Source organism: Oryx dammah, unplaced genomic scaffold (genome assembly GCF_014754425.2).
Source record: "Oryx dammah isolate SB20612 unplaced genomic scaffold, SCBI_Odam_1.1 HiC_scaffold_5, whole genome shotgun sequence".
NCBI classification, from domain to species: domain Eukaryota; kingdom Metazoa; phylum Chordata; class Mammalia; order Artiodactyla; family Bovidae; genus Oryx; species Oryx dammah.
This window is the reverse complement of record NW_024070189.1, coordinates 106,479,904-106,494,621: the sequence shown is the minus strand read 5'-3', so window position 1 is coordinate 106,494,621 and position 14,718 is coordinate 106,479,904. Positions and strand designations below refer to the sequence as shown.

At 42.4% G+C, this 14,718-nt stretch overlaps 1 protein-coding gene across 5 annotated transcripts in view; it reads left to right on the top strand.

The window, feature by feature from the left end:
* MAPK9 (mitogen-activated protein kinase 9) overlaps window positions 1-14,718 on the top strand; it is a 72,156-nt gene that overhangs the window by 44,725 nt on the left and 12,713 nt on the right. For 2 of the 5 annotated variants that reach the window (XM_040241411.1, XM_040241413.1), the window contains exons 6-8: window positions 9,071-9,236; window positions 10,623-10,694; window positions 14,142-14,324. In XM_040241411.1, the coding sequence (XP_040097345.1) occupies window positions 9,071-9,236; window positions 10,623-10,694; window positions 14,142-14,324 (421 nt within the window). Of the gene's footprint in view, window positions 1-9,070; window positions 9,237-10,261; window positions 10,334-10,622; window positions 10,695-11,074; window positions 12,729-14,141; window positions 14,325-14,718 lie in introns of those variants that run through there. The other 3 variants (XM_040241414.1, XM_040241412.1, XM_040241415.1) reach the window with 2 other exon arrangements.

Below are 14,718 nucleotides of genomic sequence, written 5' to 3'. Positions count from 1 at the left end.
TCTCTGGCCAAAGCTGCCTGTTAGAGGAATCCAGTATCTCATAGGAATGGACCTCCTTCTTTGGCCAAGAGCCAGTGAGGGACCTGTGGCCTTGTGAGCAGAGGGGAGGCTTAGGGCACCTCAGGGGGTGTCTCTCAGTTGCACTCCCACAGTAGAGAGAGAGAGGCATTTTCATGGATACCACTGTCTACCCCTGTCCTTCTCAGCCCTGCTTCTGCACACAGGTCAAGAGCAGGCTCCTCATGAGCCTCCCTTCCTGAGGGGAAGAGACAAACCGTAGTCCCTTCCACCAGGTGTTGATCTGGGAGCCACAGCAGGTCCTCATCCTCCGCATTGTTCATTCCTGAAGTGTACGAGTCTGGTGGTGCAAACCGGACCCTGTGGTCCACGCAGCAGTCGTCCTCCCGGCCCTCACGTATGTGATGGGAGCTGATACACTTGGCAGCTGATACTCCTGGCAGACTGACCCCTGCATTTGTTCTTTGGTCTGGAGTTAAGAGTTATCTTGATTGGCAAGGCCAAGTGGAAACGTGAAGCTGCTGTCCCCAAGATAGTACATCAAAAACGGTACTGAGCTCTGGGAGCTGGGGGAGAATGGAGGAGATTACTGCCACCATTAGAACCTGAAAATGTCAGGGTGGTGGTCCCTCCTAGCTCAGTTTAATTCACCAGTCCAGCCCGTGAAGAAACTAGATGGATGCTAGAGAATGTCGACCACCGAGACTTAGCTGACCAGGGGTCCTGATTGTAGCTGCTGTGCTGGACATGGTGGTGTTGCCAGAGCAGATTAATAAGGCCTTATGTGTGTCACATGGTCATTGATTGGGCGAATGCATTCTCCCATACTGATTAGATAAGAGGATCAGAAACCATGTGAGATGGACAGCAATCTTCTGTCACAGTTTTGCCCCAGGCCTGGGTCATAATATAGTTGGAAGAGATCTGGACCAGTCTCCGTTTATTAGCTGGCCTCCATGACCACCGTCTACCACCAGCTGGGGGAGGCACGATGTTGTTTTGAGTCTTTGACTTTCAGTGTCCACTTAGCACTTCAGTGTCTGCTTAGGCTCCTGTCCCCAGATACAGCCATCTGAGTAAGCGGTCATAGGTACATGTGAGGAAACCAGGTCAGTGGACAGTTGCTACACTTCTTCAGGCAGCGGGTTCTAGATGGAGACCTGATGAGGAATGACAACACCCTCAGCCTCGACTCCTCTGCTCCTGCCCTTGTCTGGTTACAGGTGTTTCGTATACCTTTGTTGGCTGCCCCAGGGGTGCCATCCCCATACTCTGGGCGTCAAGCCCCCAAATTTAGGTGGCATTTGTGTTTTACTGGGTATTTCTTGTTTTCCTTGTTTGGGATGGTTTTCAGGATTCGAAGGGGCAGAATTGTCTTTACTCTGCATCTTCAAAGTACAAATCCACTTCCTTGGTGGAAAGCTGCTTCTGGTTATGTGTGGAGAATGATGGGTCCGTGTGTGTGGGGAACCCTCAGAAGCCCCGGGACCTCTTTAGGCACCTTCCATTGCCTCCCAACACGGCCACATCTACCATTCCGGCCAGGACAAGATCCACACCTTTCCACAGCTTGATTCCACAGGTTTGCATTTGACTATCATTGTTGTCCAGTAGATGGCAGTAAAGTCCATCTTTACTTGGATGGTGGTTGGTCCAACAAAATCAGTGCAAGAGGACACTCTTGTGACATTCTTTATGACAGACGTGGCTGGCATGGGCACGTTTTCTAACCACACAGCAGTTCGTCAGGCTGAATGACACTACTCTGATCATCCTTGTTCGTGTGGCTGTGTTAGTTCAAGGCCAGGCTGGATTTCAGGGAGTGCTGGGTAGTCAAGTATGTTGTTAACTCATATCGCTACATCATGTCCAGCTCTTTGCCGCACGCAGGTTCCTCTGTCCTCCACTCTCTCCTTGAGTTTGCTCAGATGCACGTGCATTGCATCAGTGGTGCTATCTAACCACCTCTTCCTCTCCCACCCCCTTCTTCTGTTGCTTTCAGGCTTTCCCAGCGTGAGGATCTTTTCCAGTGAGTCAGCTCTTTGCATCAGGTGTCCAAAGTATTGGAGCTTCACCTTCAAAATCAGCCCTTCCGATGAATATTCAGAGTTGATTTCCATTAGGATTGACTGTCTCAACTCCTTGCAGTCTGACAGACTCTAAAGAGTCTTCTTCAGCACTACAATTAGAAAGCATGAATTCTTTGGCACTCAGCCATCCTCACAGTCCAACTCTCACATCTATACATGACTACTGGAAAAACCATAGCTTTGATTATATGGACCTTTGGTGGCAAAGTGATGTCTCTCCTTTTTAATATGCTGTCTAGGTTTGTCATAGCTTCCCTTTCAAGGAGTAAGCATCTTCTAATTTCATGGCTGCAGTCACTGTTTGCAGTGATTTTGGAGCCCAAGAGAAGAAATCCTGTCACTGCTTCCACTTTTTCCCCTTCTGTTTGCCATGAAATGATGGGACCAGACACCATAATCTTAGTTTTTTTATGTTCAGTTTCAAACAAGCTTTTTCACCCTCATCAAGAGGCTGTTTAGTTCCTCTTCACTTTCCCCATCAGAGTGATATCATGTGCATATCTGAAGTTCTTGATATTTCTCGTGGCAGTCTTGATTCCAGCTTGTGATTCTTCCAGCCTGACATTTCCATGATGTACTCTGCATATATTAAGCAGGGTGACAGTATACAGCCTTGTTGTACCCCTTAACAAATTTGGAACCAGTCTTTTTTTTTTTTTTTACTTTATTTTACTTTACAATACTGTATTGGTTTTGCCATACATTGACATGAATCCACCACGGGTGTACATGAGTTCCCAATCCTGAATCCCCCTCCCACCTCCCACCCCATATCATCTCTCTGGATCATCCCCGTGCACCAGCCCCAAGCATCCTGTATGCTGTATCGAACATAGAGTGGCGATTCATTTCTTACATGATAGTATACATGTTTCAGTGCCATTCTCCCAAATCATCCCACCCTCTCCCTCGCCCTCAGAGTCCAAAAGCATTCTGATTGCTGCTTCTTGGCCTACATACAGATTTCTCAGGAGACAGGTAAGGTGGTCTGTTATTCCCGTCTCTTTGAGAATTTTCCACAGTTTGTTGTGATTACATAAAGGTTTTAGTGTAACCCAAGAAGCAGAAGTGGATTGTTTTTTTTGGAACTCCCTTGCTTTCTCCATGATCCATTGAATGCTGGCAATTTGATCTCTGGTTCCTGTGCCTCTTTGAAACCCAGCTTGTACATCTGAAAGTTCTTATTTCACATACTGCTGAAGCCAAGCTTGAAGGATTTTGAGTATAACCTTGGTAGGATGTAAAATGTGTATAATTGTATGGTAATTGGAACATTCTTTGGCATTGCCTTTCTTGGGGATTAGAATGAAAAATGAATTTTTCCAGTGTTGTGGCCACTGCTGAGTTTTCCAAATTTGCTGCCAGATTGAGTGCGGCTCTGTAACAGCTTCATAGTGTGATGCTTCCTAAGGCCCACTTGGCTCCACACTCCAGAGTGTCTGGCTCTAGGTGAATAACCATACTATCATGGTTATCTTGGTCATTAAGATGTTTTTTGTATAGTTCTTCTGTGTATTCTTGCCACCTCTTCCTAATCTCTTCTGCTTCTGTTAGGTCCTTAATAGTAAGGACCTTCTGTCCTTTATCATACCAATCCTTGCAAGAGATGTTCCCTTGATATCTCCAGCTTTCTTGAAGAGATCACTAGCCTTTCCCGTTATGCTGTTTTCCTCTATTTCTTTGCGTTGCTTATTTAAGAAAGCCTTCTTATCTCTCCTTGCTATTCTTTGGAACTCTGCATTCAGTTGGGTCTATCTTTCCCTTTCTCCCTTGCCTTTCTTTGCTTTTCTTCTTTCCTCGGTTATTTGTAAGGCATCCTCAGACAACAACTTTGCCTTCTCGCATTTCTTTTCCTTTAGGATGGTTTTGGTCACTGTCTCCTGTACAGTGTTATGAACCTCCATCCACAGTTCTTTAGGCCCTCTGTCTACCAGATCTAATCCCTGTTCATCACGTCTTCTGTATAATCATAAGGGGTTTGATTTAGGTCATACCTGAGTGGCCTAGTAGTTTTCTCTGCTTCAATTTACGCCTGAATTTTGCAATTAGGAGCTCATGATCTGAGCCACAATCAGCTCCAAGTCTTGTTTTTACTGACTGTATAGAGCTTCTCCATCTTTGGCTTCTAAGAACATAATCAAATTTTGATATTGACCATCTGGCAATATCCACATGTAGAGTAGTCTTTTGTGGGTTTTTGAGAAAGGGTGTTTGCTATGACCAGCACATTCTCATGATAAAACTCTGTTAGCCTTTGTCCTGCTTCATTTTGTACTCCAAGGCCAAACTTGCCTGTTATTCTGGGTATCTCTTGACTTCCTACTTTTACATTCCAATCCTCTATGCTGAAAAGAACATCTCTTTTAGGTGTTAGTTCTAGAAGCTCTTGTAGGTCTTCATAGAACCGTTCAGCTTCACCTTCTTCAGCATTACTGGTTGGGCCATAGAGTTGGATTACTGTGATGCTGAGTGGGTTGCCTTGGAACCTATTCAGTCATTTTTGAGACTGCACCCAAGTACTACATTTTTGACTTTTTTGTTGAATATGAGGGCTATTCCATTTCTTCTAAGGTATTCTTGCCCACAGTAGTAGATAGTATGGTCATCTGAATTAAATTCACCCATTCATTTCTGACTTCCTACTTTTACATGCAAAAGTAGGAAGCTAAGAGATACCTGGAGTAACAGGCAAATTGGGCCTTGGAGTACAAAACGAAGCAGGTCAAAGGCAGAGTTTTGCCAAGAGAAGACACTGGTCATAGCAAACAGCCTCTTCCAACAACACAAGAGAAGACTACATATGGACAAAGAAGAGAAGCAAAAGGCAAATGAGAAAAGGAAAGATATACCCATTTTAATGCAGAGTTCCAAAGAATAGCAAGGAGAGATAAGAAAGCCTTCCTCAGTGATCAATGCAAAGAAATAGAGGAAACCAAGAGAATGGGAAAGACTAGAGATTTCTTCATGAAAATTAGAGATACCAAGGGAACATTTCATGCAAAGGTGGCCACAATAAAGGACAGAAATGGTATGAACCTAACAGAAGCAGAAGATATTAAGAAGAGGTGGCAAGAATACACAGAAGAACTGTACAAAAAACATCTTCATGACCCAGATAACCATGATGGTGTGATCACTCACCTAGAGCCAGACATCCTGGAATGCAAAGTCAAGTGGGCCTTAGGAAGCATCACTACGAACAAAGCTAGTGGAAGTGATGGGATTCCATTTGCGCTATTTCAAATCCTAAAAGATGATGCTGTGAAAGTGCTGCACTCAATATGGCAGCCTGTTTTGAAAACTCAGCAGTGGCCACAGGACTAGAAAAGGTCTGTTTTCATTTCAGTCCCAAATAAAGCCAATGTGAAAGAATGCTCAAAATATTGTACAATTGTACTCATCTCACACACTAGCAAAGTAATGCTGAACATTCTCCAAGCCAGCAACAGTATGTGAATCATGAACTTCCAGATGTTCAAACCTGATTTACAAAAGGCAGAGGAACCAGAAATTGCCAACATCCATTGGATCATCGAAAAAGCAAGAGAGTTCCAGAAAAACATCTATTTCTGCTTTATTGACTATGCCAAAGCCTTTGACTGTGTGGATCACAATAAACTGTAGAAAATTCTTCAAGAGATGGGAATACCAGACCACCTGACCTGCCTCCTAAGAAATCTCTATGCACGTCAAGAAGCAACAGTTAGAACTGGACATAGAACAACAGACTGGTTCCAAATAGGAAAAGGAGTATGTCAAGGCTGTATATTGTCACCCTACTTATTTAACTTATATTCAGAGTACATTATGCAAAATGCGGGGCTGGATGAAGCACAAGCTGGAATCAAGATTGCTGGGAGAAATATCAATAACCCCAGATATCCAGATGACACAGGCTTATGGCAGAAAGTGAAGAGGAACTAAAGAGTCTCTTGATGAAAGTAGAAGAGGAGAGTGAAAAAGTCTGTTTAAAGCTTAACGTTCAGAAAACCAAGATCATGGCATCCAGTCCCATCACTTCTTGGCAAATAGATGGGGAAACAATGGAAACAGTGACAGACTATTTTCTTGGGCTCCAAAATCACTGCAGATGGTTACTGCAGCCATGAAATTAAAAGACGCTTGCTCCTTGGAAGGAAAGTTATGACCAACCTAGACAGCATATTAAAAGGCAGAGATATTACTTTGCCAACAAAGGTCCATATAATCAAAGCTATGGTTTTTCCAGTAGTCATATATGAATGTGAGAGTTGGACTATAAAGAAAGCTGAGTGCCAAAGAATTGATGCTTTTGAACTGTGGTGTTGGAGAAGACTCTTGAGAGTCCCTTGGACAGCAAGGAGATCCATCCAGTCAATCCTAAAGGAAATCAGTCCTGAATATTCATTGGAAGGGCTGATGCTGAAGCTGAAGCTCCAGTACTTTGGCCACCTAATGCGAAGAACTGACTCATTTGAAAAGACCCTGATGCTGGGAAAGATTGAAGGCAGGAGGAGAAGGGGACAACAGAGGATGAGATGGTTGGATGGTGTCACCGATTCTATGGACATGAGTTTGAGTAAGCTCCAAGAGTTGGTGATGGCCAGGGAAGCCTGGCATGCTACAGTCCATGAGGTCACAAAGAATCGGACGCAACTGTGCAACTGAACTGAACTGATTCCTGTCTGTTTTAGTTCACTGATTTCTAAGATGTCAGTGTTCAATCTTGCCATCTCCTGCTTGACCGTCTCCAATTTATCTTGATTCATGGACCTAACATCCCAGCTTCCTATACAGTATTGTTCTTTACAACATCAGACATTACTTTCACCACCAGGCGTATTCACAACTGAGTGTCGTTTCCACTTTGGCCTAGCCACGTCATTCTTTCTAAAGCTATTAGTAATTGCCCTTTGCTCTTCCCTGGTAGCATCCTGGACACCTTCGGATCTGGGGGCTCATCTTCTGGTGTCATATCTCTTGCCTTTTTATACGGTCCATGGGGTATAAAAAGGAGAATCTCCTTGGAAAGAGGAGGCTGGTAGGGTACAGGCCATGGGGTTGCAAACAGTTGAACAAAACCGAGCGACTAAGCACAGTTTGTATCCTGAAATACCCGTTCTTCCCATATTCTTTGGTTCTAAAACCGGAACCTAGGAACAAATCGGTTTGCTTTATCTTAGCTGCGTTGCTGCCTCCTCACTGGAAGAGGTCGCTGGTTTGAGTGTGGTGCCTGTTCTTCCCATGCTTGCTCTTGTGCAGCCTCGCAGCCGTGGGTGGGGCTGGCCATGCTGCCCTCAGCGCTTCCTGCTGGGACGTGCCCGGAGAAGTGCTCTGGGGCCAGCCAGGGACCAGTGCGTCTGCATGGGCTTGGTAGGAGTTTTCATTATGTTTTTAAGCAGTGCACAGTTACGTTATATTTTACTGAATTCCGAATTTTCAGAAAGAAAGCCCTCAGCAGTAATGAAACATAGTTTTGACTGATGTAAATTTAAATGTTTTTCTACTTATCCCAGTAACATTTGGCAGCTGTCACTCAAGGCACACCTATGTCCATTGGTGACACATCAATTGGAAAGTTTCAGCCAGGTGCTGGTCCTAAAACATCATTTACTGTGTGATATCCCTGGTGGCTCAGACGGTAAAGCGTCTGCCTGCAATGCAGGAGACCTGGGTTCAATTCCTGGGTCGGGAAGATCCCCTAAGGAAATGACAATCCACTCCAGCACTCTTGCCTGGAAAATCCCATGGACAGAGGAGCTTGATAGGCTACAGTCCACGGGGTTGCAAAGAGCTGGACACGACTGAGCGACTTCACTTCACTTCTTCACTGTGTGATGTGACTTGGCAATTTGACATTGTAGCTACATATTGGAAGGCACTTGTGAACATAATAGATTGTTTAGAAGTCATAGTTTCTAGGATGAGTTTTCAGGCCGAAGTTCCAGGCAAGAATCAAATTCCTGTAGCTTGAGGAAGGGTCTAGGATGTAGGGGATCACCATAGAGAAAGGCCCTGGAGTAACGAAGGAAAAAGCTGCAGAAGTTGTGATGAGTTGTGTTGAGAGTGTGGTGGAGTGTGATGTGTACATTCACCTGCAGACATTTTCTGAGACTCTGCTGTGCCAGCCTCCATCTGCTGGGGGCACAGCGAGACCTTGAGGCCTCCTCTCACAGAGCCTTCACTGGGAGGGGTGAAGAAGGGGCTTTAAGAGGAGTGTGTGTGCCCGGGAGTGGCAGGTCCCAGGGGGTGCGAAGTTCTTGTTGGTAATCGTGGGATTCCTCTTCCAAAGAAAGAAGAAGCCTTCGGGAGATTCCAGGGTCCGAGAATTCTAGCCCTGTGCTGTCCAGTATCATAGCTGCTAGCCACATGAAGCTATTAAGTACTCCGAATGTGGCTATAATTATAAATAAATACTGGATTTCAAAGACAGTACCAAAAAATGTAAAATATCTCCATAATGTTTATATGTTGGTTACATTTTAGAAATGAATACTACGGAAATACACTGTATTGGACTAAAGAAAATATTGTTAAAATTAAATCTTACCTTTTCTAGTCACTGTTTTTTTAAGGTGGCTGTTAGAAAATGTAAATTACACATGGGGCTTGAGTTGTGTTTCTGTTGGATAGCAGGGAGAAATCAGCATGTTGGGAACTGAAGGATGACCGGGCGTGGCAGGAGGGAGGAGAGGATGTTGTAGAGACTCTCTAAAGGATTTAAGCAGAGCAGCGTCACAAAGGCTTCCACATGGCGGATGAGGGCACCCGTCTGGCCTCTCTAGACTGCTCTGTATCGGTTTCAATTTGAGAGTTAGGTTTTCCAACATGACTCTACAGTCTCAGGGTTCAGTTCTGTCTTCCCTCTCCCGGCACTCTCACATACTTCAGTGGTCACCGACCTCACAAATCCTTAACCAGTGTGAGATTGTTTATTAGCATGCTTTGGCTCGCCGTATTAATTTAAACCTTTTCTGTCCTAGGATCTGAAGCCTAGTAACATTGTAGTAAAGTCAGACTGCACCCTCAAGATCCTTGACTTTGGCCTGGCTCGCACAGCATGCACCAACTTTATGATGACTCCCTACGTGGTGACGCGGTATTACCGGGCACCCGAAGTCATCCTGGGCATGGGCTACAAAGAGAACGGTGAGTACAGACAGAGCTGGAGGAGGCCGCGATGTTTGCCATTAGTGCTATTAGTCATCGCGAGCTTTTTTCTCTTTCCTGTGAACTGTATGAAACATAATATGGAGACTGTGTTATGCATAGATTGTCATAGTTCACAGATGAGAAATAATTTTATATTTCCATTGGTTAAAATTTTTCACTTTTGAAATGAATATTTTGAACATTTATCAAAGTATAATATGCTTACAAAAAAAAATATGTGAATCCCAAGTGTGCAGCTCAGTGGGAGCACACCCATGTAACCAGCAGCATAACTGAGGCCTCCCTAGGACCCCTCTGGGTCTCAAACCCCAAGGAAAGCCATTATCCTGATTTCCAGCACCATAGATTGATTTTTCTTATTTTTGAACTAGATATAAATGGAATAATACAGCATGTACTTTCTGTGTGTAAAATTGGTGTTTTTTTTTTTTTTTAACAGTAAAACTTATTCTAGCAGTATCAGAGCTCTTTGAAACTTAGCTTTTGAAAAATTTGTCAAAAAGAACTAAATCACACTTACTTTTTTTTTTTAAAAAAAAGAGTCTAAAAGTTTGCCTGTCATCTGAAATGAGTTGAGCTTCAAGTTTATCCAGATATTTTAGAACTCCCATTCAGAGGGACACAAGCCTGTGGCCTTCCAGTCCTCCATGGCCGTGAGAGGAAACTCGGTCCCCTGTGGGTGTCTCTCACCCCGCCTGCACCAGCAGGGGCGCTGAAGAGCTCTCTGCCTGGGCTCCTGAGGCCTTGTTCAGCGGGGCCCCGCAGAGGAGGGGAAGCAGCCAGAAGCTGAGGCGCCTCGCGCCCTCTCCTGGGACCCAACCAAGCCTGGCCCTGTGGGGCCCCGCTGACTAGACAGTTCAGAAATGGATCGTTCTGGAGGCATGGTGCTCACATTTCACACGAGTCCTCCTGGCGAGCTGGGCCTGGCTTTGGGAGGGGGTTGAGAAAAGGCGCGCGTGGGGGCGGCCTCTGGCTGGCTTTAATCACCTGATGTTTGGTAGTGGACATCTGGTCTGTCGGGTGCATCATGGCAGAAATGGTCCTCCATAAAGTCCTGTTCCCAGGAAGAGACTGTATCCTTCACAGCGAGATGCCTGGTGCTGACCGCAAGGCTGGGAGCCGGGGGGGGCTCGTGCCTGGACACAGCTTTCTGGGACTCTGTCTTTGAGGCTGAAAGCCAAGATTGCTGCAAACTGAAAGCCGAAGTAGAGGTCAGCAACCTTTCACACTGTCTAGAACAGCTCACCCTGAGCTGGCCGTTGATTTTCCATGTTTACGTGTCTAGTGCACTGTTAGAAACCTTTTCTTCACCTTTGTTTTGCTCATGCACTTCATAATTTTCTCATTTCACTTTATTTTCAGTTGATATCTGGTCAGTGGGTTGCATCATGGGAGAGCTGGTGAAAGGTTGTGTGATATTCCAAGGCACTGATCGTATCCTTCCCGGGAACCTTCCCGGCCATGTTTTCCATAAACACCAAAGGCAGCAGGAGCTCAAAAGGAAAATGTCGTGATTCTAGACTGTATTCTAAGGAGGTCTTGATTATATTTGTTAAATTAGTATCACAGACCAAATGGTTCAATTTTATGTTTTCTTTTTTACTTGACTAACAATTTTATTGACACATAGAATTAAACCAATTTATATTCTTAAGTTTGTTAAAAATAGCTTATAAGAAATGCATTTACTCTTTGACAAATGTATTCTGGTGTTTAAATGAAAATACTATTTAGTTAATTAACTATTTAGGGAGTTGTCTAAATTTAATACGCCAATATTCTCATGTAATTTGCTTAATATACTATTTCATCAGTTACCAGGATGCAATAGAATATTTTCCTCCAAAGTAAGAACTGAAGCATGCTACATAAGACCTAAAGGGAAAAGATTAAAGTAAAAAGTTTGTGAGGAAGAATATTTGCTAAATTTTTTTGTTTGTTACTCTTCTGACATTTTATAGAAAATTTCAGAAGGTCCACTTAGATGATTATTTTGTGACTTCCCCAGTGGGGAAGTCTAAATAAATATGAAATGCAAAAGGTTAACTTATACTGTGGTCAGCAAATCATATTAATGATATGTAGCATAAGGAAGAATAGATATATAATAGTTTCAATAGCTTTCTCTTCTCATATTCCTCATGTTCTTCCATCTTCAATATTTTTTACTCTAACTTAGTTCTTCACATATACCCTTTTTCATTTGTGTTCTCACCACCTAAAATTTTCATTAGTCTTCTGATTTTATTTTTTTGTTATGAAAGCTTAAAGTAGTCTCTGCTGGCAGATTGATGGTTATCTTTAAGAGAAATTAAGTTGTATAGTCAATGTTTTATATATATTTTATTAATTTTCATTTTTATGATTTTATGAGGGTGATTTTCTTGTAATATAAATCTTCACAACACAAACTGGAAATGAAAAAATTTTATCCCTATCATTTTATTTACCTTCCTTAATAGTTTTCATATCATAGATTTTATGTGAAGTTAAACATAGCATTTTATTTTGTTCTAATACATTTTCTAGCAGTTTTTCATAGCCTTACCTTAGATTCAGTTGTTTCAAACTGTGAATAGGAGATATTTAATTTGCAAGTAAATTCAATATAAAAAGGATAAGTTGATGTATTCCAAAGATACATTTATTTATTATGCCAAGCTACTAGGCTTGTAGGATCTTGGTTCCGCAATCAGGGATTAAAACCACGGCCTCAGCAGTGAAAGTACCAAGTCCTAATCACTGGACTGTCAGGGAATTCCGTAACAATACATAATTAGAAGTGCCTACTTAACATTCAGTTTGTCTCAATTTTTAATTTATTTGCATCTTTCTTTTCTTTAACTAATTGTGTTCTTCAGATAGTACAGATATGAAAAGTGTGGGTACTTTTTGGTGCATTATTAAATAATTTTAAAATTCTTAGTTTACATATTAATATCTTACAGTATCAGTAATAATAATTTTATGTATAAGGTCACCTAATGTCATCCTTAGAACACACAAAGAGATTAGCATCATTTTCCAAAGACAATTTTGCTCTTTTTTCAAACATTAGATAGAAAAAGATTCTGGAAACCAGACTGCAGTTGTCAGAGTTTTGTTTAGGTTCATAAGCAAAGGTAGAAAAGAAGTCCTCATGGCTTATAAGAAAGAGAAAGCTTCTGCCAGGTACCCCTCAGAAAGCACGGGGCCCTGGAGGCCCAGAAGCAGATTACTAAGGGGGGTCACGTGGACACTGTCACAAAGGTGAGGACTGAGAGCTGAGGGGCAGCCATCTGCAGCTGTGATGGGCACAGTTTTCATGAAATGATGGGTGAAAAGAATGGTTAAGAGAGCATGAGAGGTTGAGAATTAAAGATATAAACAACTCTATATTGCTGCAAATGGGAACGGTAGCTAAGCTACGGAAGTTCAAAGGAAGGTGACTGTTCACAGGAAAGTGACTGTTGTTTTAAGACGACAGGGAGCGCCAGTGGAGAGCAAAATGGTGATGGTATACCAGTAAGAAGAAAGGCATTACAGGAGATGAGAGGGCCTCCCCCTTTGTTCTTTGAAGAATGTATGTTTGTTCCCTAAGTTCTTTCACAGTAATGTCATTTTATTTTTCTAAGACATACCTCAATTAATAACTATTTGAAGATTCTGTTTATTTATTTGAGTCCTCTGGTTTGTGTTCTCTTATATAATGTTTATGGTTTTAGAATCACTTTCCACATTCATCTTGCCAGTTATCTCAGGCTCCCAGAAAAAGAGACAAATAGGAAGATGAGACCCAAGGGAGATTGACTTCCTGACACCCAGTGAGTGACTAACACACAATGGAGTCTGAAACCTAGGTCATGTACTTTGAAAGGAAAGTAAAACACACTCATTTATATTGCAGTGATAGCCAGAGTCAGTGCCAAGTAAAACTTAATGACCTCTCAAAGCTGTCGCTGCTCAATGTAAGCCCAGCTACAGTGAGAGATGATATGATGAGGGCTCAGAAAGTCCAGAGCCCCGGCTCCCACCCCCTCTCTCGTGCACCCCATCCTGCCAAGCCTACAAGGTGGTTCCCAGCCATAAACTGAGCAGTCAGTTAGGTCTGTCTATTTCAGAGAGCTTTATATCTAACATAGCTTTACTACGAGAAGTGGAGGTGTGAAAGTCGCTAATAATGAGCATGTGAACGTGAAAGTCACTCAGTCGTGTCCAACTCTTTGTGACCCCATGGACTGTATAGTCCCTGGAATTCTCCAGGCCAGAATACTGGAATGGGGAGCCTTTCCCTTCTCCAGAGAATCTTCCCAACCCAGGGACTGAACCCAGGTCTCCCGCATTGCAGGCAGATTCTTTACTAGCTGAGCCAGCCACACAGGAAGCCCAAGAATACTGAAGTGGGTAGCCTATCCCTTCTCCAGCAGATCATCCCGACCCAGGAATCGAACCAGGGTCTTCTGCATCGCAGGCGGATTCTTTACCAACTGAGCTATCAGGGAAGCCCGTTATTATGAGAACTGATTGATGAACTGATTTCAATTTGCCTACATAATTATTACCTACTTTCATGTTTAAGCCTTTCAGTCATAGGTATTCTTCAGCTTCAAGATAACTTTATTTTGATCTAGAATAGGAAGCCATAAAGACTTCACTGTGTTGATTTAATAAACTGTGACCAGAGTTTATATGGTGCAGAGTTTGTTTGTTTTTTTAAATACTCTTAACTAGGAACCCAAACCTTATTTGAATATTATTTCAGAATGCTTCTGCTGACCCAGCAAGCTGGCCTGATTAATTATTCATTGATAAGTATAATTTAAGTTTCTCTTTAAATGATGCAACTTTATGTAATATGAATATAAGGCATTTCAGTTGTATTTTCCTCAAGAGACTCCTTAGATATTGATCAGTGGAATAAAGTTATTGAGCAGCTAGGAACACCATCTGCAGATTTCATGAAGAAACTTCAGCCAACTGTGAGGAATTATGTAGAAAACAGACCAAAGTATCCTGGAATCAAATTTGAAGAACTCTTTCCAGATTGGATATTCCCATCAGAATCTGAACGAGACAAAATTAAAAGTAAGATATCCTTTTTTCTTATACTTGTTTCCCTAATCTTGTGAAGCCCTTTTTATATTTGCATTCTAAAATCTATGAAAACTGAAAGATGAAATAGTTGAAAACCCTCAAAAGTCATTTATAGACCAGAATGAAGGCATTTCAGAAAGAAAGCTTAAAGACCTAGAAGTTTTGTCCTCAATAAAGGGGACAAAACTGAAGCCTCTGGTCAAAATATTTACATAGTCTGAAAGATTCTTATATTAGTTACAGCAAATGGAATTCAAACTGTTATCAGGTATAAAGAATACTTGAATAAAGATTGTCGCCCATTTGAAGAGTCAGAAATTTTAAAAGGCCTTTTCCCCTGATCCTGTGCCTGTCACATTTTAATGTGTTTAAGGGAAAATAATAG